Below are 24,885 nucleotides of genomic sequence, written 5' to 3'. Positions count from 1 at the left end.
GGCTGCTGCGACCTCCTTCTTCACCAACCCATGAGGTACTAATTTCATCCGATCCTTGTATATAACATTGCATTTAGTTTTCTTTTATTTTGTGTGATTCTTGGATTCTTTTTCCAACTTTTATTTACACAAGGGACTGTGTAATATTAAGTTTGGGAGAGGGTCCTAGAATGTATTTAACATTGTGTTTTATTTTTTTTATTTTCTTATTTCAAATTTTTGCATGTTAGTTTTATTCATTTGAGTCTGCATCTATGTGCATTAAAAAAACCCAAAAAATTTGAAAAGCATAAAAAAAAAAAAGAGTGTTCATGTAGTTGCATTTACATATTAGGATTGAGTCTAGTTCGTTTCATATAGGATTGTTGCATATGCATCTTAGGGGACAATGATTAAAACTACCTTGTTTAAAATCAAACCTTATGATTGAAGCTATAGCCTTTAGTCACAGTTCATTGTTGCAAGATCAATCTTTGAAAAAAAAAAATGAAATTTTTTTGCTTAGAACCTTGTGTCTTTTGAATGCTTCCTCCACTTGTTTGAAAACTGGAACATCTCTATATTATTGGATTTAATTTGAACTTTAATTGTCTTGCTTATGAAATTTGAATACTTGCTCATGGTAACTCTAAACTCGGGTTAGCACTCCATTTTACCAATCTTTTCGTTTAACCCGATTTGTTTTCCTTACCCATGAACCCAAACCTTTCTTTCAAACATTGTTGTGAATTGTTGAGTGAGGCCTTTTTCATTGTGCTATAGGTTGTGAAACCTTGAGAGTATTGAGAACGACAAAGAACTGCCTCTTGATTTAGCTAAGTTAGAATTTGAACTAGCTAATGGATTCGGTTTTGAAAGATAGGTGGTTAGAATGTTTATTTGGGGTTGGGTTGAGGAATAAAAAGGTCCCTAAGGTTAGAATCAATTAGCTCTAAGTCTCTAAATAAAAACAAAAAAAAAGAAAAGATCTTTCTATAGTCTCCTAGAAAGAAAGAAAAAAAAAAAATATATATATATATACATATTAGGAGTTTAGCAAAGAAAGAAAAAGAAAAAAAAAACAGAGAGCTAGAAGTTTAAAGTTTAAACCTTAGGGATGTAAAAAAAAAGAGTTAAAATCAAGGATGTGGGTAGTTTAATTCTAGGGTGTTTGATAAAAAAAAAAAAAGGGTAGACCATCAAGAGTTAAGTTTTGTATGCCCAAATTGTTCTCAGTCTTAGATAGTTTTCACAACTGTCTAGCATTCATTCTTTTGAGAGAAAACCATCCAAAGAATTTGTTTGAAACCACCTTACCAAAAATTCTTGCCCTTGAAACCGATTGAGCTTGATTCACCTTCCATTTGCAAGAATTCGCCAAACACTTAATTGAATGTGAAAGAGATGTTCTTTATCTTTAGCTGGAGGTTGAACTAGATCGATGCATGGTAATAAGCATAGAAAAATATTTGTAAGTATGTTGATTGATCTTAGCACCATTAAACTATCTTTAAGGACTATAGCTTGAATCCTTCACTTAGCATACAAAGGTTATGAGTCCCCATTTTTCAATCGCACCCTCCTACTTCCTTGCTAGAGGACTAGCAAGATTTAAGTTTGGGGGTCTGATAACTCTCTAATTTACATGTTTTTAGCATCCTTTTTTTGTCCATATTTTGCATTGTTCATACCTCTAACTTAGCATTTTTAGGTCATTAACTGTAGGAATTCACTTTTAGACCATTTAGGGTGTTAACTGTAAGCAATTTTGCATTTGCATGTTTTGGATAAAAACAGGTGCTAAAGTGCCTAAAATGGGGAAAAATAAGGACAAACCCGAGCATATACCCGAAGGAGCCATCGAGCTGGAAGAACAAGTCCGAACCCCAACACGATCGAAGAGAATCTAAGAGCCGAAAGAACAACCCGAAGATCTACCCGAGGAGTAACCCGACTTCATCCTCTTGTACCCCATCGAGTAGACCATCGGACAAGGTTGGGAAGCTAGGTCAAAGGGGTTTCCATATATAAACCCCTCCTCTCCTTCCTCGCAAACGAGCATGCCGCAGACCCTCAAACCAGAGAGCGAGAGCTTCTGTGAGAGAACTGAGCGACTCAAACACTTTTCCCTTTGTTTTATTTCATAACTTTTTATCATTTCTTTAGATTTCTATCATGTATTCTTTCTACTCTACTCTATCGTTTATTATAATGCAATTTTCGTTCTTATTTGTTGTTTTGTTTCTTGTTATTTTGTCCGAGTAGTGTAGTAAAGTTTCTATGGATGGGATAGATGATTTTGTGTTCTTGATCGGTTAGGATGTCTTAGTTGATGGTGTATGTTTAACAAATTTCCTTCTAGATTAGTGTTCTTAATGTTGTCAACAGACTGAGAGGTTGAGATTAGATCTAGGGCGTTTTACCACCGAGAGGTGTAGATGAGATGCTTGAATCAACCAATGCTAGAGGTTTACTCACTTAGCCTAAGAGATTAGATGAGTAAAGGGTTTACTGAAAATAATGAATCGGATCTTAATGCCTGCTTGGTCATGTTTCTCCAACAAGAGTTGGGTAGGGGAGTGATCAAGGTTGATTGTTTCTAGTGCGAGAGTGTTTTAACAAGGTTTTAGAGATTCATTGTCTAGGAAATATTTGCTTGAGGCATGTAAGACATCTGTACCGGTTAGGAATACTTAGGATTCGATTACCCCATCCTTAGAAGCTTTCGTATTTTAATTGTTTGCATTTTCTTTCATTACTCGATCTCTTACGCGATCATGTACACGATAACCTGCATCGAGCTGTTCATATCTCATTTGCTTACTCGTACACCCCACCCGATCTTGTACTCGAATGCTTGCATCGAGTGCTTAGGTCGTGTGGTTTCTTGTTTATATTATTTCTTTTTATTTATTTTAGGATTGTTAGATCAAAACCTTAATTGCTTGGCTTGACTTGCATTGTTCTGATTGCATCCTTCCTGCTAGCATAAACAACCATTTGGATTGATAACCCTTTGTACTACAACTGCATAGGGAATTGATACCCTGGGTGAAAACCTGTTTATCAGTTTCTCTGAGTATTGTTTCATACCTCTAAGTTTTAAACATCTGAGTATTATTTTCTTTTAATGTATCAATCAACATTGGTTCACTCATCTTCGTTAAAATTTGGATTGTTTTACTTATTTATTCTTTCATCCAACTTTTATTTGGTTTCGTTTTCCATCTTATACCCCATCGATCATCTCTTCCAAGTATTCATCTAGAAAATTGATTGCTATGCATTCTCTCAACCTGCTTCTCTTATTATTTTTTTGTACGTTTTGTAAATTTTTATAGAATAATGATTTAAAATTTGCTTTATACATGTGAATATCTTTCAAAATTGATTATCTTGCTCAGATACATATATCTTGTTAACATTGTTCTCTTATTGTCATTGAATCGATTTTGTATTTACAACAAAATTATTATTTGATTAATTGGTTGATTCATGTTAGGCATTCTTTCCGAATTTCATACTATATAGTTAAAAGACTATAATAAAGTTTTTACATGAAATGTGAATTAACAATATTAGTTATTTAAACGTTTTCACTTTCCCGTGCGGCAATACACAGGTTGACATCCTACTATGTATAATATCAACACAGCAACATTTTTCTCCAATACAAATGCCATAACTAAATTTTGCTATTTTACAAAAATCATCGCAGGATTTTAAACTTAACAAATCACAAAGATGGAGGCATATGTTTTTCTTAAGCTCTAGTCCATAACCTACATATAAAGTACACTAACAATGATTAATCAATAATCCAATTAACAACATATAGTGAGATCATCATCATCATCATCATATTCATAATTACAAAATGATCAGGTATAAATCAATACAATAAAAATTTTGATGTTTCTCACAAGAGCATGACATTTCATTTTTTGTATTGATGTAGAAACTGACACATCAGTTAAAATGAATATCCAATCAAACTAAAACAATTAATACAGCTAAGCACAATATTTAGTGTCTCACAATATTAGCGATACAGGTCGTATCTCGATGTTTCCCTCAAATCTCGATGTCTCCGTCATGCGAAATGCAATCCCGTCATGGTGGTTCTTCTTCTTGTCTCCCTCAAATCTCAAGATCTCCGTCGTGCAAAATACGATCCCGTCACGGTGGTTCTTTGTTCCGAGACGTGAGCTCACAAAAGGGTATTAAACTAACTCCCCTTTTAATTACAAATTTGATTGCTTTTGTGGGTTTATGTTTTGAACTTGATGTGTGATAGCTACGGAGATAAGCTTAGAGATGAGTCACATATTGATTAGTTTTGATTTGATTCTTTAGCTTTAAACCACATATCTTATCATAAAACAATAAGAAGCTGTGGATGTTGTGAGTACATTGCAACAAGCTTCATAGCATTCACTGGACCGAGTTGGTTTGTCTGGTCGAAAACTGAAACTCAAGCATTTGAAAAGTTTCAAGGTGTCCTTGTCCTTAATCTTTGACAATCAGCTTGAGGTCTGTTCTAAATCCAGAAAATTGTAATATCAAAGCAAATCTGTTAGTGTTATGATATGTTATGTGTCAAAGATGTAAACTTGTGCTCTGGATAAGAAAACAATAAGGAGGTGGTTTTGATACTTTTATAATGATTTGCTTATCTGAAGCAATATGAACTATCTGGATATTAAAACACTCTCGTGGAATTATTATGGTATTTAATTGTGGATACTTAAAGTCTCTTTGTTAGCACCTATAGCGGAAGACAAGCCTGTTTTGTTCTTTTTTGTTTTTGTTTAGGTGATTAACTTGGTTTACGTGCTTCAGGTATTACTTAGAGATCTGGGGGCTGGAAAATCAAGTCTTGTGCTACGTTTTGTTAAATATCAGTTTGTTGAATTCCAGGTTGGCTGATCTCTCTCCCTCCCTCTCTATGTGTCTATGTCTTTTCTCATTTGGTTTTGATGCAATATGATCCCTCCCTTTCTCTCCGCTGATTGTTTCTTTAATCTATTTTATGAACTCCCATCAATATACTCAGAGGTTTGTGTAGAAAATTGCCCCGTATTATCACCTTATAAAAAGTAACTAACTTTGTTGAAGAAGGAAACTATTGCAAGGTTGGTAGTTTACCCCGTCTCTGTTGTATACTTCCATGGTTTTCTTATGTGGATTGTTTTGATATTATGATATGAAACTAACAAGAGATGGAAAATATATTCCTTCTTATGCATGCGCTTCAAGTTCACCACATAGGGACCAGAAGGAGGCTGCACAGACAACTAAAGAAGAAAACGTGAGAGATACAGTTCACAAACCAAGAAAAGAAAAAGAACAATTAAGGAGAATTGATTCATGAGGGAGAAAGATTACTCACAACTAAGCTGTGAAAATGTCATGAAAGATATTCATACATTGAAGAGGTGAATCACAAAGGAGAACAAGAAGCCTTGGGATCAAATTCCTGAATTGGATTTCGGGGATTAAGCAAATGAATTAAGAGGGAGTGTTGGAAGTTGATTCATTGCAAAAGATAAATGAAAACTAGAAGTGAAAGATGCTATGATGATGATGAACAAAGATGAAGCATGACCAGATGAATTGGTGGTGTGGTCGCAGAGGAAGAAGAAGACGAAGACGAAGACACAAAGGAGAATAAACGTAACTTGGTCAATGAAGGTAAAAAGCCATTGCGCTATTATTGTAGTTTAGGCCCATATATGTAAATGAGTATATTTATTTAATTTTTCTGTTAAATAATTGTAATTCTTTATTTAAGTCTACAATTTTTGAATAATTTTATGTAATTTTTTTAAGTCTACAATTAATATTAACAGAAAAATTAAATAGACTAAAAGACAAGAACAAGTATAATATGTTGTAAGAGATAAATTATGTGAGATGAGACAGAGGTTGAAGTGCTAAGCTTAAAAGACTAAGATCCATCAAAAACATTTATAATGTAGATATCAAACAGTAATCTCTCTTACTATTCTAAAGGGTTTGTGAGTGAGAAACAAATCAAGAACTAAGTGTTTGAAATCTATAAACTTATTTCTTAGGGTAATAAAATTTAAAATATATCCAAAACTGATTTTATAAAATCAAAAATTCAAGTATCATATGATGATGTAAATCATAATAATAATAAAAATTACCATTAAAATTATCAAAAAAATTATGAAACTTGATTTTAAACAACATATATTAAATTATGAATCCGAAAAAAATATAATAAAAATTCAATCTTGCGGCGTAGCGCGGATCCAACTTAATAATAGTAAAAAATTACTCAGACTTCTGGCAAGTATAGGAAGACAGTGGACAAAAGATATGAAGAGGAGGATAGTAAAATAAAATGCTACTAAGGTTTTTGTAGTGATGGTCATTCTAATAATATTCTCCCAAACTTTTTATAATAACGAGTGTTTTTTTTATTACCAAGACTGATTATTATTGTAATATAGATTAAGATCACAAAAATATGGTATTTGTCTTTTCTTTTTCTGGTCAAAGATGCAAATAAATCTTACAATTGTTAAAAATTTATTTCCCTATAAATTATATTGTATATATAATTAAAATTAAGTTGATGAAGGTTTAATGTGGAAACCTACTTGGTCCATTGGTTGACTAAGGGTAATATAATTTATAGGAAAATAATAGGAGTTTTCAATGACATTACTGTAGAATACGAATCAGCAGTAGTTGAAAGGAACAGTTGCACTTGCAAGCCTATGACTATGTCAAGATTTGTATTTATTTTATTTTTTTGCTTCCTTTTGAATTATTTTGGATTTGGTATGGTTGTAGTTCAGAATAGAAAAAAAAATATATACTCTCGTAGATGTTCTGTTTTCGTTTTAGATCTACAAAGAACGTGTAAGACATATCTTGTAAGTTTTTAAAAATCTATGGCAAACTTTGATATTGTACTCAACTACGAGTATAGTTTATGAAAATTATTTAAAACAGATACCAATACATTTGATAATATAGTTTTATCTTCTACAGAATTGTACTAGTTAGCTAGTCTAGGAGGTAGACTTATAACATCAATACAACAACATTTGCGGTCAATACAAATGCCATAACTATAGCCTATATTTTACAATAAGCATTGCAGTTCGGTAAACCAGTCGGGAAATCGCATATAGTATACTTGTCAAAGCATCTTTTTCTCTCTTCCTGTATTCCATAGCCTACATATACATCAAATAATTAATCAGTAACAATAATTAATCAATAACCCAATTAACAACAAATAGTGAAATCATCATCATCATGTTCATAATTACAAAATTATCAGGTATAAATAACAGTAAACAATTACCCGGATTTCCGGCAGGTGTAGGAAGACAGACGACTAAAGATATCATAAGAAAAATAATAAAACAAAATGCTATCAAAGTTCTTTCAGTGATGGCCATTTTAATGATTTTCTCTTAAACTTTTTCTTCATTACCAAGACTGATTATTATTGAATATATAGATTAAGAACACAAAAATATGGTAAGTGATTTTTTTCTTGGTCAAAGATGCAAAATCATACAATCTTTTTTATTTTAATTCCCTTTTATATATAATTAAAATTAAATTGAATGAAGGTTTAATGTGGAAGTAAATCCTTTAGAAGATTCATCCACCAGATCATCTCTGTAGATGCAAACAGGCGAATCAAAATTTTTTGGGTTCTGATTCTCTTTTTAATGTAAAACCTACCCCTAGTCCCCTTGTGCCAGCCTTGTAAAATCCTTGCACATACTTGCGAATTCCTGCACAGTTCTGCAATGCCTAAAAAAAGTCTTTTACAAATTTTAAGTTATCTTGAAGAACAAACTCCACCTTAATAAATAAAATCTCACTGGCTGCAACTTCGACTCTTGGTATTCTCTGCATTCTTATTTTCTGTAAACCTACTTAGATTTTAGTCATTTCAAATCTCTGACAACCTGATCCATTCCTGAGACCTAACCATTCACCCAACACCTCTCAAATCTGACCACTTCAACACAAATTATCTAGTCCATCTTCATACTCATCTGAATCTTCGACATAACTTGTTGACCCTACAACCCTCTTACATAAAGATTTACCTCTGAAGGTGTCCCTTAGTAAATATGTGACTATCTTCAACCAATTTCTAACTTTCTAATACCAGCACACAGACTTTCAACAACCAGTCCAAACAAGATACCATCTTGACTTTCTAATACCAGTCCAAACAAGATACCATCTTAACAAGATACCATCTTGTGTCTAGATTCCTTAAACTGAAATAGTTTTGAGTATTAAAAAGCTTCAAAACAGAACATCACATGAACCTTGTGACCACAGCGGAAACTAAATTCCTATTTCATAAGTTTTAAGCCTTTTGGATGATGCTTTGATTCCCTTTTCACATCCATCTGCTAATCAACTTAACACATGTATACATGAACCTGAATCAGACACTGTAGACCTTAAACCAACCCCATAACCGATTTAACCTTCGAGTCTTCTACAACAGTCTCTAGATCCTCCTTGTATGCTTACAGTGTCATTCCTGAGTCTTTAAAATCCTGAAAATGGCTCTGATACCACTTATTGAGCATCACATATCTCGATTTCACCTTGTTGTGAACCGCAGACCACCACTCTGCCCCTACTCCTTGCTTACTTCACAGATAAACTTGCATAACATTAACATAACACAGAGATTTAACAAGATTTCCTCTACGTGAGGGTATATCTCTTGTGGGAACCATCTCCCACAAACATCCATTATCAATCACACAAGGTTTATATAGTGTTTAATATACAAATCTTAAAGAACAAATACAAGGAAACATGATGAAGAAAACATAGAGTATCTGCTTTTCTTCTTCCTTTCTTTCTTTGCGTGACACCCCGGTTTCAGAGACATGCGAAGAGGTTTAAAAGAATTGGTTTGGCCACCTATTTCACCAAAGTGAACTTATATTTTCGATCAAAGATCCTGAGAGAACTCCAATATTAAGCGTGCTTGAGCTGGAATAGTTTCATAATATGTGACTTTCCGGAAACTGATTATCGAAACTGTGCGAGTGAAGACAAAACACAGTAAAGAGCAGGTGGTGATTTGTAGGGACGAGAAACAATTCTTTAAAGTCTCTCGTACGTAGGAACTAGCCATCAGATATGGATGGGCCCACGTTCTGGGAGTAGATGTGGGACCAACTAAGCAAGGAGGGCCCATGGACCGGAAATGGACATGAGACCCACTAAGCAAGGTGACGGTCAGGGCGTTACAAATGGTATCAGAGCCAAACCTGACGAGTGTAGAGTTAAGTAGGCTCACACTGTCAGGGGTGACAGATTTGGTGTGCAACGAGGATGTTGCAATTTGTTATTGGGGGTGTATTGTGACACTCCGGTTTCAGAGATATGCGAAGAGGTTTAAAAAAATTGGTTTGATCACCTCTGTCACGAAATTGCACTTATCTTTTTGATCAAAGGTCCTGAGAGAACTACAAAGTTATATATGATTGAGCTGGCGTAGTTTCGGGAGAGATGACCTTTCAGGAAGTGATTGTCAGAACTGTGCGAATAAGGACAAAACACAGGGAAAGATCATGTGGTGATTTGTAGAGATGGTAAAAAAGTATTTAAATCCTCCCAGACGTAGCAAACAGACCGTCATATATAGGTGGGTCCACGGGATGAGAGTGAACGTGGGGTCCACTAAGCGAGGTTGGCCCATGGTCCGGGTGTGGATATGGGGCTCACTACGCAAGGTGTCGGTCGGGGCATTATATTGTGTCTCTAGTTCAGCTTTACCCTTCATGTATAATCCTGAAATATCTCCAGAATCCCAAAGAAGCAGCTTCATATTTGTCTCTCATCAGAGTGTCCTCCTGACACCTTAAACCTAGACTAGGTTATGTCAGGCTCTCAGCCTTTCAGCCCTAGTCTTATATAATATGAAAAGGTTTTTCCTAACTTTTACTCACATTGTGACATTTGGCATTCTCTTTTAGTGACACTTGTCATTCTTTATTTTTATTTTATTTTTTAAAAACAAATTTACATCATTTTCAATTCCAAATAATTATATTTTTCTTATCAATGTTGTACAATTGACATATATTTTTAGATCCACTTTTATATCTTAAGTTCTTTTGTCAAACAAAATCATATTATTTCTCATATTATATATATGATACAAAATCTAATATTCTATAACATTTACAAATAAATAACTAATATTTGATATATCTACTTTACACATTTTATTTAATTTGTCTTTCATCCTTTAAAGTTGAAAAAACACACACTATTTTATAATAATAAAAAATATCATAATAAAAACCATATATTCGATGAGAAATGAAATAGTTTAAATACATATTTATGATTATGCCTTTCTGTAACTTTATAAACCTTAATTTTTACACGTTTTAAAACCATATAATATTTTCTTTCATTAATTGAGTAGGCTATAAAGTTAGTCAGTTCCACTAAAATCCTAATAAATTATGGTAAATTACATCATTTTTATTAAATAATAAATAATAAAAATGAATTAAGTAACATAAATAAAATTTTCAAATAGGAAAAATAATACTATGAATTTGTATTAGTAATAATGTTATTATTCAAATTTTAACCCAAAAATGATCAATTCCAACATTTAGAATGGGTTAATGAGTTTTAGAATGGAAGTAAGATGTTAATGCATGGTGGAGTAAAAAACAATTTATGTAATTGTATTTATAAAATTCTAAACATAAAAATAAAATTGAGGTGAAATATTAGTTTTTAATTAGAAACATATACTACAAAGATGTATTATTAAATTTCACTTAAAGAAAAATAAAAGTTTAATTACTCAACTCAACTTAAAAGTTTTGATCAAAAATGAAAACAATCTAAGGGTCACACTTTTCTTGGGGAAACTATGAAAAAGACTCGAAAAAATAATATGTCTAAAGAGACAAAATCAATGGTCACAAAATATAGAAAAATAATATGTAAAGGAGAGGATTATGTTCTAACGCTTGGCTGGTTTTTCTGGATCACATTGTCCTAAGTTTCTTTGTTCACATTATTCAATAGAAGTCTGCCTGTATGGATTAAAGTAGCCTCACTCTTTTTTCTGTAATTTTAAGGGAGTATGTGCAAAGTGCTGGCGTTTGGAGGAAGAAGTCCTTATCATAGACTGCAAGTGCCATGTTTGCATTGTTTGTCTCAACAATCATGTCTATATGTCTGTTCAACAGGGAGATGTGGTTCCTCTCTGCCCGATGTGCAATAATTTCTTCTTAAACCCAGAACTGTTAGCGACAAGGTTGGGTGAGAGAGCAATGGATGAGTGGTACATGCTTTGTACAACCAGTTTCATGGGTAGAGCTGCTTCTCAGGAGAAAACCAAAAGCATAATGGCGAGAGGTGTGTTTCTCATCTCTCTCTCTCTCTTTTATAAGGATACTAATCACCCTTTCTACACATCTCTCTCTCTCTCTCTCTCTCTCTCTCTTTTATATATGTTTGTAAGATACTAATCACTCATTCTACAGGCTGTGAGTTTCTTTGGAACTACAAACATGCGCTTTGTGGATTGGCATTAGCGTTGGTTGTGATCCTCCATACCAACTGTTCCTTTAAGTCAATCTACACCAGCTGATCCGCATCCATCAACAGCTCCACCTTCTACTCTAAGAGGTCGTTGTGGTTGTCCTCCTGGCAGCCGAGGCAAGGGCCGTGGTAGGGGTCATGTTCGTGAATCAGATGCACCAAAAGCTCATGTACTATTCATGTCACCTTGGACTAACACAGTTTTTGATTCATGGCGACCTCAAGATCTTTAGGCACTAAGATCTTTGTTTATCTATTGATGTGTTTTTTGTATTACGACCCCTTAGGCATTAAGTTCTTCTTATCAGATCATTGTATGATGTTATTTCGGTATGTTTTGAACCTTGGTTAAGTACTTATGAATGAACCATTTTAAATTAGCCATCATGACACTACATTTTAATCGAATAGAGAATAAAGAAAGAAGAAGGGAGTATAATGGTCTTCTAATTAACATGTTTAAGCTTTTGTTAATGTTGTTGACTGCCTTAATGACGATATATAGGAAATTGGAAAAGCAAGATGTATTTTTTATCAGCTGGAAATTAGTCTGCGAATTTTTCTGGCAAATATTAGTTAAGTCACGTTTTTTTTTGGAAAATTTCCCCATTCTCTGAGTCTAATTTAGTCAACCCTTTCTCCCGACATACAGAACAAAGAAAAAAAGAAAAACAGAGACCTTCCTCTTGGAATCTAAGAACAAACCAGCGATGGAGCTAAGGATTATAATCTCTCTGCTTCTTCTTCTTCTCTTCTTGGCCATAGATTCAAAGTGCATGAGAAGCTGCGGTTATCTCTAGCATCCTACAAAAGGGAGCGTGGAGTAATTTGCAAGAGATAGGAGACTCACTAAACCGAAGTCTGAATAGCGACAACCCAAACTTGACTCAAGAGTCCTATCAAATTCTAGAGTGCCTTTAAGAACCTTTTATATGGCTGTTAGGATATCTGGCCGGGAGTAGACATTCAGCCTCGCGTTAGAGTAATGATCCGTCGCGAACAGACGGCGAGGAAAATATAGAAATAATAGAAAATGAGTGTAAAGGTGAATACCTTATGGGAAATTAGTTGTAAGTGCGTAATTCCTATTGTTTAAAGTTAACTTTACTATCAATTGCAAATAAATTTTAACTATACTTACTTCAAACTTCAAATTAAAGTTAAAATTATATCTTATAACCCTTTCATAATAACTACTTACTACTTAGCAAAGTATTTTTTGTTATATTTAGATCTCTTGTTTTTTTACATGTCCAAGGTAAAATAATTAAATGTGAATTTTCCATTTACTTTTCAATTCATTTAACAAAAAAGAAAAGCTTGATATATTCCGAATATAATTTTGGAAACTTCTTCTAACAAAGGTAATTTTTTTTAGTTCAAAGAGAAGACGGCGGAAGCGGCGGATGTCGGATGATGTACCTATTTCCGGATCTACTGGAAGAAATCTTCATTCGATTGCCGTTGAAATCAATCCTCAAATTCAAAACCGTCTCAAAACAATGGAGATCAATCGTGGAATCCAAGAGTTTCACGGAGAGGCGCATGAGTCTTCAAAAAAATCACCGCAAAATCCTGGCAGCGGCCGCCGGAGTAAACCGGAGCGATTCGCGATTCGAAGAGGTTGAGGTGGTCTATCTACACTGCGATGACGTCACACTACCGTCGCTGACATCTGACGGTTTGGTTTGCCTCCCCGTACCGGGTTGGGTCAATGTCATCAACCCTACCACCGGAGAATTCCTTAGATTCCCTTCCGGTCCAGATCCAGTGACCCGCCGCTATCAATGCCACATTGTCCACTCTTGTGGTAACGCGTCTCTCCCTATACGGTTTATTGATGTAACTATTCGTTGATATAGGCTTAGAAAAAAATTGAATTGAATTGAAGGCACTATATATTTCCTGCATTGTGGGCGATGGGGTTTGGTAGGGATAAAGTCAGTAAGAGCTTTAAAGTTGTGAGGATGTTCTTTGATCCTTACAATTACTGTGAGGTTCTTGATGTCAATATTGGTGAATGGCGGAGAACACTCAGTGCCCCTCCTTATCTGATCGATCCCAGAAGGAAGTCGGCGTGTGTGAATGGTTCCATCTACTGGTTAAATTGTGGTCCATTGAAACTACTAGCTTTTGATCTTCACACACAAAAGTTTCGTGATGTTCCCTTTTTACCACCTTCCGCTTCGTTTGCAGACCAGCTAGTAAACCTTGATGACCGTTTAGCCATAGCCACACCCTATGGAGGGCCCTGGAAACTGGAGATATGGACCATGGATTTACAAAAAGAAGAAGACGGATGGAGTATGACTTACTCCATACCTTTATCCACCTCTAGAGATCTTAACCCTTCTCCGATTACAGTGCATTTCAGGCCGCTGACTGTTTCTAAGGAAGGGAATGTTTTCTTTCACGACAATGACAAGAGGTTGTTGGTATATGAACCAAAGACTAACCTCATTCGCTGCATCTCCAAAGATACTTGGGTTCTTCTCAGATATCCAAATTGTTTAAACTTATGCCTACCCTACTGCTTACCGCTACGGTTTTTTCTCAAATAGTTTTCCGCTACTATTTTGTTTCCTCTAGGTCCTGATTTTAGTATACTGATCGTTTACCACAACTCTAGTGTGCCTGTACAAAATGATTTGTTTCTTTTGGTTACTTAATTGCTTCAGCTTAAGTATATATTTTTGTCTATACGAACCTTAACTTGCACGTCACACGTTGCCGACTTTTATACAATTTTTTTCCATAACTTTATATGTCTACATCAGCCATTATCTCCATCCTCAGAATCACGTCAGTGATACTATTGAAGACGATTAGAATTGAGTTTGTTCAACAAAAGTAATAATTGTATAATATAAACCGAAAATAGTAAACCAAAAATCCAAAGGCATAATACGACAGAAAAAAAAAAACAAAATGGCGGTCTTCATAGTTTGTATTTTTGACCAAAGTTTTTTTAATGATCTTACTATTGAAATAATTAAGAAAGGGACGTCACCAATATCTAAGAATCCGTGATTATGAAAAAAACTTATCACCATTCTTGGAGTTGACAATTGTCAACGCTGATTTAGTCAACCATTTCTCCCGACACAGAGCACGAAGAAAAAAAGAAACAGAGACGTCGAAGAACTGTCCAGCGATGAAGCTAATGATTATATTCTCTCCGCTTCTTCTTCTTCTTCTTCTCTTCTCGTCGTCGTTTCTCTTCTTGGCCGTAGAATCAAAGTGCATGGGAAGCTGCGGTTTAGCTCTAGCATCTTACTACGTAGAGAACGAACTATCTCTCTCTATCATCAACCAATACCTCAGTTCTTCAGTAGCGCCTTACGATCAAATCAACTACGAACCAATCCTCAGGTACAACCGTAACATACAGAACAACAACAAAAACAAAGATTTGATCATCCCTATAGGTTCAAGGGTCCTTGTACCTTTCCCTTGCGAATGTCAACCTGGCGGTTTCCTTGGACACAACTTCACCTACCGTTTCCAACAGATTGATACTTACGAAAGAGTTGCCATTAGGAGATACGCGAACCTCACTACGGAAGGTTCCTTGCAAGGGAGGAATCCTTTTCCGACTAATAACATCCCTCCCACTGCGATGCTTAATGTGCTTGTGAATTGTTCTTGTGGCGATGAGAGTGTTTCTAAGGATTATGGTTTGTTTGTTACGTATCCTCTTCGTCCTGAAGATAGTCTCGATAGGATTGTTAACTCTTCTGGTGTACCGGGGGATGTTATAAGTAGGTATAACCCTGGCGTTGATTTCAGCTCCGGGAATGGGATCGTCTTTGTCCCTGGGAGAGGTATTTTGGAGTTTATGGTCATGGATGAATCATAGTAATGGTTGTGTAAGTTTCTTTACATATTTTTGATTCTTGTGTTGGTTTTTGCAGATCCAAGTGGTGTATTTCCACATTTCAAATCAAGGTTGTTTACATTTTTCTCATGTTATTCTTTTGATATTCTATCCACTGATGACTGATGATGCATCTCCTCTTCTTATGTTCTTTGTAGTAAACAAGGTTGGTTCTTCTAATCATTTTCCGAGCTTTTGATGATTCTAGAAGATGATGTTGTACTTAAAACAAGAACAAACTTGGGGAAGAGATTGAGAAAAGAAAAAAATTGGTATATTTTTGCTTTAAACAGGTGGTATTGGTGTTGGAGTTATCGCTGGTATAAGTGTAGGAGTGGTTGTGGCTCTCTTGTTAATCTCGTTTTTCATATATTATGCTTACCGCCGGAAGAGCAAGTCCACGGGTGATTCTTTTTCTTTTCTATTGATCATATGCAAAACAGTTTCATCTTTTAAAAATCTTGTTTTAGCTTAAATGTTGGTTACTAAAAATTATCAAATTATATGCTTTTAGTTTTTACAACTAGTCTCCAAAGTGGCGACTTGGCTGGTACCGGAACCAGAGTGTTTTCAGGCATTGCTGCCATAAATGTAGATAACTCTGTTGAGTTTTCGATGGAGGAGCTCGCAGAGGCTACTGATAATTTCAGTCTGTCTTTTAAGATTGGGCAAGGTGGTTTTGGAGCTGTTTACTATGCAGAGCTTAGAGGAGAAGTAAGCAGAGTTTTCTTTAGTCCTTTTAGTGTAGACTTATTATTTGAAGCTGCGATCATTTGGTGTGTGTATGCGTTCATGTTTAGAAAGCTGCGATCAAAAAGATGGACATGGAGGCATCGAAGCAGTTCTTGGTGGAACTAAAAGTCTTAACACATGTACATCATGTCAACCTGGTAAAGCCCTTTTATGTTCTCTCAAGAAAATATCTGAGATCAGAGGTATACAGAGAACATAATTATAATATCTTGCAGGTTCGCCTGATTGGATATTGTGTTGAGGGGTCTCTGTTCTTGGTCTATGAATATGTTGAGAATGGCAACCTTGGACAACATTTACATGGCTCAGGTATAATATATCCACACCATCAAGAAAACAAAATTAGAGAATCACTTTTCAGAATACAGATAATATGAAGGTTGTGATCTACAATAGAAAAAAACTAAGTGAGTTTATATGTAACTAGGAAGAGAACCGCTACCGTGGACTAAGAGAGTGCAGATTGCGCTAGACTCAGCTAGAGGTTTAGAGTACATCCACGAGCACACGGTTCCAGTCTATGTTCACAGGGACATTAAATCTGCCAATATTTTGATAGACCGGAACTTCCGGGCAAAGGTCCATTCTCAATCTCCCATATATATTTGCCAATCATAGGTGTACTAGACTCAGCTAGAGGCTTTTGTGTTAGTTTGTTACAGGTTGCTGATTTCGGGTTAACAAAACTGATAGAAGTTGGAGGCACAGCAACTCGTGGTGCAATGGGTACATTTGGTTACATGGCACCAGAGTAAAGAAACTTGATCTTATTTCTCTCTACGTACACTTATATTTTAGAGACTACTACATTATAGTGAATGGTATGTATGCAGGACAATCTATGCACAAGTGTCTCCAAAAGTGGATGTATATGCATTTGGAGTTGTCCTATTTGAATTAATTTCTGCCAAAGCCGCCGTTGTCAAAATGAATGAATCCGTTGGTGAATTTAAAAGCCTCGTTGGTTTGGTTAGTTTCATTAAAGTTTTCTTCATAACATTTAGTCTTTCTGATTTGAAGACAATATGTACGTTGGATCGCTTAACATGTGTTTTTGGTTCTTTACCAATGAAGTTCGATGAAGTAGTATTCAATAAGGAGACTGACAAAGAAGAAGCACTACGCAAGATTATAGACCCGAGGCTCGGAGATAACTACCCGTTTGATTCAGTATATAAGGTAATCTCTCTTCTTGTTTACTACTTCTATGCATCATTGATCATTCTAGGCCAATTTGGTTGTTTTATGTTTTGTGTGGTTTAGATGGCGGAACTAGGGAAAGCTTGTACGCAACAGAATGCGCAACGACGTCCGAGTATGAGATACATTGTGGTTGCTTTATCCACTCTTTTATCGTCAACTGGAAATTGGGATGTCGCAAACTTCCAAAACGACGACCTCGTCGGTCTGATGTCCGGCCGGTAGAGTTTCCGGTTTGCTGCTGTCTGTACAAACCGATACTTCAGCTTCAAGTATTTATATTTGTCTCTATACGAAACTTTGCACGTCACACGTTGACTTTTTAATACAAATTTCTGTATATTTGTCAATTTTTTCAGCGGCTCCGATCTCAGCATCTCTCACGTCAGTTAAGAATAATGAATTGCATTAAAAACGGTTTCATAAATAAAATTTTGAAATCTGGTTTGCCGACAAAAATAAAACATAAATATATAATTGGATAGTTTGTAATTGTGAATTGTGATTGGATAGTCTCTCGTAGCTTAGGAACAAGTCTTCCATATATAATTCCATAACACATAATGACATTCTAATGATTTTTTTATCACATGGATGATGGATCCCATAATATCTAAATTCCAGCTTAGAACAAAGAGGTACGTTTGTATGTTTTTTTAATTTCTCCCAGCTAGATTTTTTAATTTATTAGTAGAAAACTGTAACCGGAATATTCTTTTACCATCAATCGATATATATATACAACTTTTTGTTTCCTTCTTTTGTCAACAACATAATTAGTACTATTACGGCTATTGTAACGATTAACGAATTAAAAACACATAAAGTTTACCTTAAACTGACAATTATTAAATCAAATTTTTCCTTTTCTTCTAAAGTCAGATCTCCTCTTAAACTTTTTTGACATTATGTCCTCAAAAGTTTCAAAATCAGTGAATAAAATAAGAACATTAGCAAAACGTTAAACAAAAGCCGACGTCAGAACAACAAAGAAGTGAAATATAAAATAACATAGCCGTTATGTGAACATGTTAACTTTGAACCCAAAACAAAATTATGAACATGTAATGTTATTGTCAAAAGAAAAGAAAAAAAATGTATGAAAAGGAAATAGTAACGGACAATGTCTAAATTACAAAACATTTAATTTATTAAATAATTATCTTAATTTAACACTATTACTTTAATTTAAAAACTTAACTTTTCGCCATGTGTCCGTCGCCGTTTCATCCTCGCTTCACTAATGAATTAATTAAAATGAGAAAAATTAAAAAACTCGTAACACCCAAAACGTATGAATCAGCAGAAATCTCACTTCAGTTTTTGGATCGATTTCCCAAAACAAACCCCCCAAATTAATAAAAAATCTCATCTTTTTTTTTTCATTAATGTTTCTTCTTCTTCTGATTCTGATCCCTTCTTCTTCTTCAGATTCTTCAAGCTCTGCATCTGCAGTTTTTTTTTTTTTTTCTCTTCATCATTGTCTCCATTCTCTGCTCAACTTTGTTTGACTTCACCAAAGGCGAGTTTCCATAGCTGAGCTCTTTGACAAGGTAAAAGCTTTGAACTTTATCTGAATCTTTCACCAAGAAACTTTTATGTATTTACGGGTGCAGAGTCACTCATTGTAGTTTTGATTCAGTGTTTATGGATTTGACCGGAATATGAAAAGACAATGACTTTGTACGATTCCGATTTCTTTGTTAAAACGAGACATTTACGGAGAAAATATAGGGAAATAAAAATCGAATTTTTTTTTTGGGGATTTTTTTCAATTACTCTTTCATCTTGGATTGCAAGAAACCCTAAAGCTTAAAAGCTTTAACCTTTTTGTTTTGTTTGTGTGTGAATGTTTCAGGGGAAAAGGTTGTGTCTTTTCTCTAAACCGTCATGGCTACACTAAGCGATATCGGATTTGCAGCAGCGATTAATATCTTGACAGCGTTCGCTTTCTTCATAGCCTTTGCGATTCTTAGGCTTCAACCGGTTAACGACAGAGTCTATTTCCCTAAATGGTATATCAAGGGTTTAAGGAGTAGCCCCATTAAAACTGGTGGCTTTGCTAGCAAGTTTGTCAATTTGGATTTTCGATCTTACGTCAGATTCTTGAATTGGATGCCTCAAGCACTCAGAATGCCTGAGCCTGAGCTTATTGATCATGCTGGTTTGGATTCTGTTGTCTATCTCAGGATTTACTTACTCGGGTATATGTGTATCCTCTGTTGTTTGTTGACTGTTTTTGAATTTGTATGATCATTAAGTAGCAGTGTGGCTGAGCCTCAGCTTATTTGGTGTAATATTTTGCAGGCTGAAGATATTTTTCCCTATAGCATGTATTGCTTTCACTGTAATGGTGCCGGTTAATTGGACTAATTCGACGTTGGATCAGTTAAAGAATCTTACTTTTAGCGATATTGATAAGCTCTCTATATCGAATATACCAACTGGATCATCCAGGTGAAGAAACTTCTTTAATCTTTGTGGCTTTGGTTGTAAAATGTGGAAGCATTGGTTCTATTGAGGAATGTTCTGACTTGTATATGTACAGGTTTTGGGTGCATTTGTGTATGGCCTATTTCATTACCTTTTGGACGTGCTTTGTCCTACAACGAGAGTACAAGAATGTCGGTTCAATGAGGCTTCAGTTTCTTGCTTCTGAACAAAGAAGACCTGACCAGTTTACAGTATATACTCATTCTGAATCTCTTGGTCCACTCAGTTATACTTTTTGAGATTAAATGTCATATATGATTGATTGTCTTTTTGGATAAATTTAGGTCCTGGTGAGAAACATTCCTCCAGATCCTGATGAATCAGTCAGCGAGCTTGTTGAGCATTTCTTTAAGGTCAATCATCCAGACTACTACCTCAGTTACCAGGTAACAACTTTGGTTGTCTAGCTTAGGATGATCTAGTTGGAGATTTTGTTTCATGGTGTATTCATCTTCTGGTTTGACAAACCAGGCGGTCTACAATGCAAACAAATTGTCGGAATTGGTTCAGAAGAGGAAAAAATTGCAGAATTGGCTTGATTACTATCAAAACAAACACTCTAGGAATCCATCTAAAAGGCCTGTAATAAAGGTAAACCAATATATACAATCACATTGCTCTCTTCCTTTAGAAAGTGATCTTCTCTTTTGTTGAATCTTGATGTCTACTTACCTGAGCAGATAGGTTTTCTTGGCTGCTGGGGTGAAGAAGTTGATGCCATCGATCACTATGTGGAAAAAATCGAGGGTCTAACGAGAAAAGTAAAGGCCTTATTGATAATTTAATAAACTTGTTTGATCATTTCGTCGCCTCTTATTCAGACTGTACTTTGATGGTTTCAGATAACTGCAGAGAAAGAGACGGTAATAAGCAGCACGAAGTCGCTCGTGCCTGCTGCTTTTGTATCCTTCAAAAGGCGTTGGGGTGCAGTAGTTTGCTCTCAAACTCAACAGTCAAGAAACCCGACAGAGTGGCTAACCGAGTGGGCACCAGAGCCCCGAGACATATACTGGGACAATTTAGCATTACCATATGTTCAACTCACCATCCGAAGACTAGTGATTGCTGTAGCTTTCTTCTTCCTCACTTTCTTCTTCATGATCCCTATAGCTTTCGTACAGACACTCGCCAACATCGAAGGCATCGAAAAGGCTGTTCCTTTCCTGAAACCCCTTATCGAAGTGTATATAACAACCTCAACCTTAACTCTCTCTGTTTCTTTGTTTGTGGTGATGTCTCTCTGAACTCTTTGATTCCTCTTTGTGTTTGTGGACAGGAAAACAGTAAAGTCATTCATACAAGGTTTCCTTCCGGGTATCGCATTGAAGATATTTCTCATTGTCTTACCAAGCATACTGATGCTGATGTCGAAATTTGAAGGCTTCATAAGTAAATCTGCATTAGAAAGAAGATGTGCGAGCAGATATTACATGTTTCAGTTCATCAATGTTTTCCTCTGTAGCATAATCGCTGGTACTGCGCTTCAACAGCTGAACAGCTTCCTAAACCAATCTGCAACCGAAATCCCAAAGACCATTGGTGTGTCGATACCAATGAAAGCCACTTTTTTTATTACCTACATAATGGTGGACGGATGGGCTGGTGTTGCAGGAGAGATACTGAGGTTGAAGCCGTTGATAATCTATCATCTCAAGAACTTCTTCCTTGTGAAAACAGAGAAAGATAGAGAGGAAGCAATGGATCCAGGAACTATAGGTTTCAATACTGGTGAACCGCAGATACAACTCTACTTCATCCTCGGTCTAGTTTACGCAGCTGTTAGCCCCATTCTCCTTCCTTTTATCCTCGTCTTCTTCGGCTTAGCTTATGTGGTTTACCGTCATCAGGTTCGAATCCCAAATCCAAAGACCTCTGTTTTCTAAAGAAACTAAGATCTAACACAGCTTTTGTTTGCAGATTATAAATGTGTATAACCAAGAGTATGAGAGTGCTGGTGCGTTCTGGCCTGATGTTCATAGACGTGTAGTGATTGCACTGATCGTATCTCAGCTTCTTTTGATGGGATTGCTTAGCACGAAACGAGCTGCTCGTTCGACTCCTTTGCTTTTCATACTCCCTGTGTTGACCATTGGATTCCACAAATTCTGCAAAGGACGTTACCAACCTGTCTTTGTCAGATACCCTTTACAGGTAAGTAGTCTCTTCTGCTGCTCTATCAAGAAATGAGTCTCTCTTTTGTTTTGTTTTTGTCTTAATGGTGATATATGTTTGGCACTACTTTTGCAGGACGCAATGGTTAAAGATACGTTGGAACGAACGAGGGAACCGAATCTAAACTTGAAACCGTTTCTCCAAAACGCGTATGCACATCCGGTGTTTAAGGCAGCTGATAATCTAGCGAATGAGATGGTTGTGGAGGAGCCGGAGCCCAATAGGACGCCTGATTTAGTGGCGACTAAACGTGGTTCAAAGAGGCTGTTGTATAGTGGCTCTGCTGAAACCTTGACTTAGTAATATTAGTGAACAGTGTCGATGAGATTTTTCATGAATGATATTTTTCTTTTTAGGTAATGGAAGAAGTTTTCCAAATTTATAAGTTATATTGACTATGGAGATTTTGTAGTAAAAAAATAAGGGATAAGCGTGTCAAACAAAAGGAAAAAAAAAAGTCGGAAGTCGTAAATTCATGTGGTTTAGCTTTGATCGACCGGTTATAGGAAATGGATGTATTGGGTTGACTGTTTTAATTTTTCATTAGACCGGCCGGTTCAAATTACACAATTCACTATTTGATAATGCAATAGATTAAAATTTAAAACAAACTAAAATCTTCTGATATAACAATTTATAAAACACACTGTCTGTTCCAAACAAAAATGCACCCAGACATTTCAGTATACACTTAACTAACAAAATCATCTCAAAGTTAATCGCCCTTGAATTATACGGATAATAAAACATACTAAACCGTAAAGACAAATGTAAATGAAAAATACAAACATAATCCATAAACACATTAATTGAATTCTGTGTAAAATTTGAAGCTAAAAAATGATAACATTTCTCTTCATTTAAGAGATATGTGTTGCTTGGGTAGAAAATTTACTTTTACGTTGTAATTATATTTTTGATTAATTTTTTCCTAAGTATGTGATTCGTAGATTGAGTGTATTGGTTTTATTATTCGTTGGCTTTGAAAATCAGATTAATTAACAGTTATCGCTTATATGTGGTTATGAATTAATTAATCAACTGTCAACTATCTAAAACGCCAACCGAAAGAATTCATATTAGATTGATGTCGTATCCACACCATAATCAATGATGTAATATATGAATCTTGTTAAATTACTGATTATGTATCCAAATATTGGAATTTTATAAATTGTGAATGTTCAGTGCATCTTCTAATTTGATTGGACTGTTACAATCGTCAGAGATAACTATCTACATAGATTAATGATGAAGAGTTAATGAAGATACTTATAATGTCAAAATTATGTACTTTTGTTTTCATTTTGGATTGATAAAATTTGATCTATGAAGTTTGGATTACACCTTCTGAGATTTGAAATGTGTATTTTATACATTATACATGTTCTACAATATTTAAATTATGTATTCTACACACTCTTCATGTTCTAGGAATTTTAGAAGTTTTTTGTTTAACTATAATTAGAATTCTAATTTCTACGAAATTCATAATATATATTCTATACTTTCCTTTGTCTACAAAAATTTGAATACATTTTCAAACTGTTCATTAATCTGAACTGTTAATTACGTATTTTTAAGTTTTTTTCCTATATTCTATGAGAATTAAAATGAACTCGTTTAAAATTATAAAAAACATAATCGTAAAAAAAAAACTGAATATTTATATTATATTCACGATAGTTTTAGTATTTCTAAACACTTAAGTGCGACGGATGTTGTCAATTACATATAATTTGCAAATTAGGTTGATCAATCACTTAGAGACATAACGATAAGATCTATAATTATAAACATGTAAATACCAACCGACGACGTTCGGTTATATAGTTTTTCTTTTTTTTGTGTAACTATAGAGTTGGTAAAGTTGTGCAATATAATACTTTGTTGCCTCAAAATAAATTTGCTTAGTGTAATTACACTAAGAAAATTAAAAAAAAATTAATAACTCTAATAATAATATATATGGTAGATTTGATTAAAGGTATAACAGGATTTGAATTAGTAAAAAACATATTTCACCAATTCGAATCCCATACTTTTAATTTTTTAATTTTCTTAAAAAAAAAATGTTGTTTAATTTGTTTGTATCTTTAAATTATTAGTTTTAATTTTTTTTTTAAATTAAAATTTTGAGTCCTTCGTATCTCCAAATAAAAAGTGACTCATTTTTGACCAAAAAAAAAAAAAAGTGACTCATTTATCATAGAAAAGGATAAATACGGAATTAACACAAAATACCAAAAAGCCTTTTGTCAAAAAAATTTCAATACACCACCCTTTTGCTCACCTGAATCTCTCAAACTCACGCCCTTTTACGTTGACATTGTTGATCCTGCGCCGCAGTTTCCGATTGATCGGAGGAGCAGGGATCTTGATTTTTCGCCGGAATGGACGAGGTGATGACAGCGGCGGGCGCGGGAGTCGGAAACAGGGCGTTGTACGGATCACCTCCGTCGCAGCATCTGTTTCCTCACAATCTCCCAATCTTCTCCGCTTTTCTTGCCTTCGCTCTTGCTCAGTTCCTCAAAGTTTTCACCAATTGGTCCGTTTCAAATCTTATCTGCTTCTTCTTCTTCTTTCGTATTTCTCCGATCTGTTATCGCGAATCCCTAGATGGGGATTGAACAAATTTCTTATCTTTAGGTCTTCGTTTTCAATAGATTGTTTAGATATTCAAAAACTTTTCTTTACCCTTCTTTGATTTGGTTTCAGAACTTTTAAGTAGCTAGAGATGGAGATTAGTGGATTGAAGGATGTAATTTAGAAAGTTGAATGTTAGATGTTTCAGGTACAAA

General features: G+C 35.0%; 4 protein-coding genes across 6 annotated transcripts in view; all 4 read left to right on the top strand.

Moving 5' to 3' along the window:
• Positions 12,948-14,272, top strand: LOC104746592 (F-box/LRR-repeat protein At2g43260-like). Its single transcript, XM_010468110.1, has 2 exons — positions 12,948-13,399; positions 13,481-14,272. The coding sequence occupies exons 1-2, from the start codon at positions 13,377-13,379 to the stop codon at positions 14,148-14,150; spliced, it is 693 nt and encodes a 230-aa protein (XP_010466412.1). The 5' UTR covers positions 12,948-13,376; the 3' UTR covers positions 14,151-14,272.
• On the top strand, positions 14,658-17,777 carry LOC104746593 (chitin elicitor receptor kinase 1-like). Its single transcript, XM_010468112.1, has 12 exons — positions 14,658-15,413; positions 15,504-15,537; positions 15,625-15,632; positions 15,760-15,870; positions 15,981-16,180; positions 16,267-16,356; positions 16,435-16,528; positions 16,647-16,798; positions 16,882-16,970; positions 17,053-17,188; positions 17,294-17,398; positions 17,483-17,777. Exons 1-12 carry the CDS (start codon positions 14,744-14,746, stop codon positions 17,642-17,644), a joined length of 1,851 nt encoding a protein of 616 aa, XP_010466414.1. The 5' UTR covers positions 14,658-14,743; the 3' UTR covers positions 17,645-17,777.
• LOC104746595 (CSC1-like protein At3g21620) lies at positions 18,829-22,579 on the top strand. Of its 2 annotated transcripts, none has more exons than XM_019237169.1 (11): positions 18,829-18,972; positions 19,278-19,623; positions 19,727-19,876; positions 19,968-20,103; positions 20,197-20,298; positions 20,384-20,503; positions 20,593-20,673; positions 20,755-21,095; positions 21,189-21,759; positions 21,830-22,063; positions 22,160-22,579. In XM_019237169.1, exons 2-11 carry the CDS (start codon positions 19,310-19,312, stop codon positions 22,382-22,384), a joined length of 2,274 nt encoding a protein of 757 aa, XP_019092714.1. In that variant the 5' UTR covers positions 18,829-18,972; positions 19,278-19,309; the 3' UTR covers positions 22,385-22,579. The 2 variants fall into 2 exon arrangements, with proteins under 2 accessions (XP_019092714.1, XP_010466416.1); XM_010468114.1 differs by lacking the exon at positions 18,829-18,972 and having other exon boundaries at positions 19,363-19,434; positions 19,522-19,623.
• Positions 24,335-24,885, top strand: part of LOC104746590 (uncharacterized membrane protein YuiD) — a 3,430-nt gene continuing 2,879 nt past the window's right edge. The window contains exon 1 of one of the 2 annotated variants that reach the window (XM_010468107.1): positions 24,335-24,502. In XM_010468107.1, coding sequence (XP_010466409.1) covers positions 24,478-24,502 — 25 coding nt within the window. In that variant the 5' untranslated portion in view covers positions 24,335-24,477. Of the gene's footprint in view, positions 24,633-24,885 lie in introns of both variants that reach the window. The other variant, XM_010468108.1, reaches the window with a different exon arrangement.

Source organism: Camelina sativa, chromosome 15 (genome assembly GCF_000633955.1).
Source record: "Camelina sativa cultivar DH55 chromosome 15, Cs, whole genome shotgun sequence".
NCBI lineage: Eukaryota > Viridiplantae > Streptophyta > Magnoliopsida > Brassicales > Brassicaceae > Camelina > Camelina sativa.
Note: the sequence above shows the minus strand (reverse complement) of the source record. Positions and strands in the feature narration are given on the sequence as shown.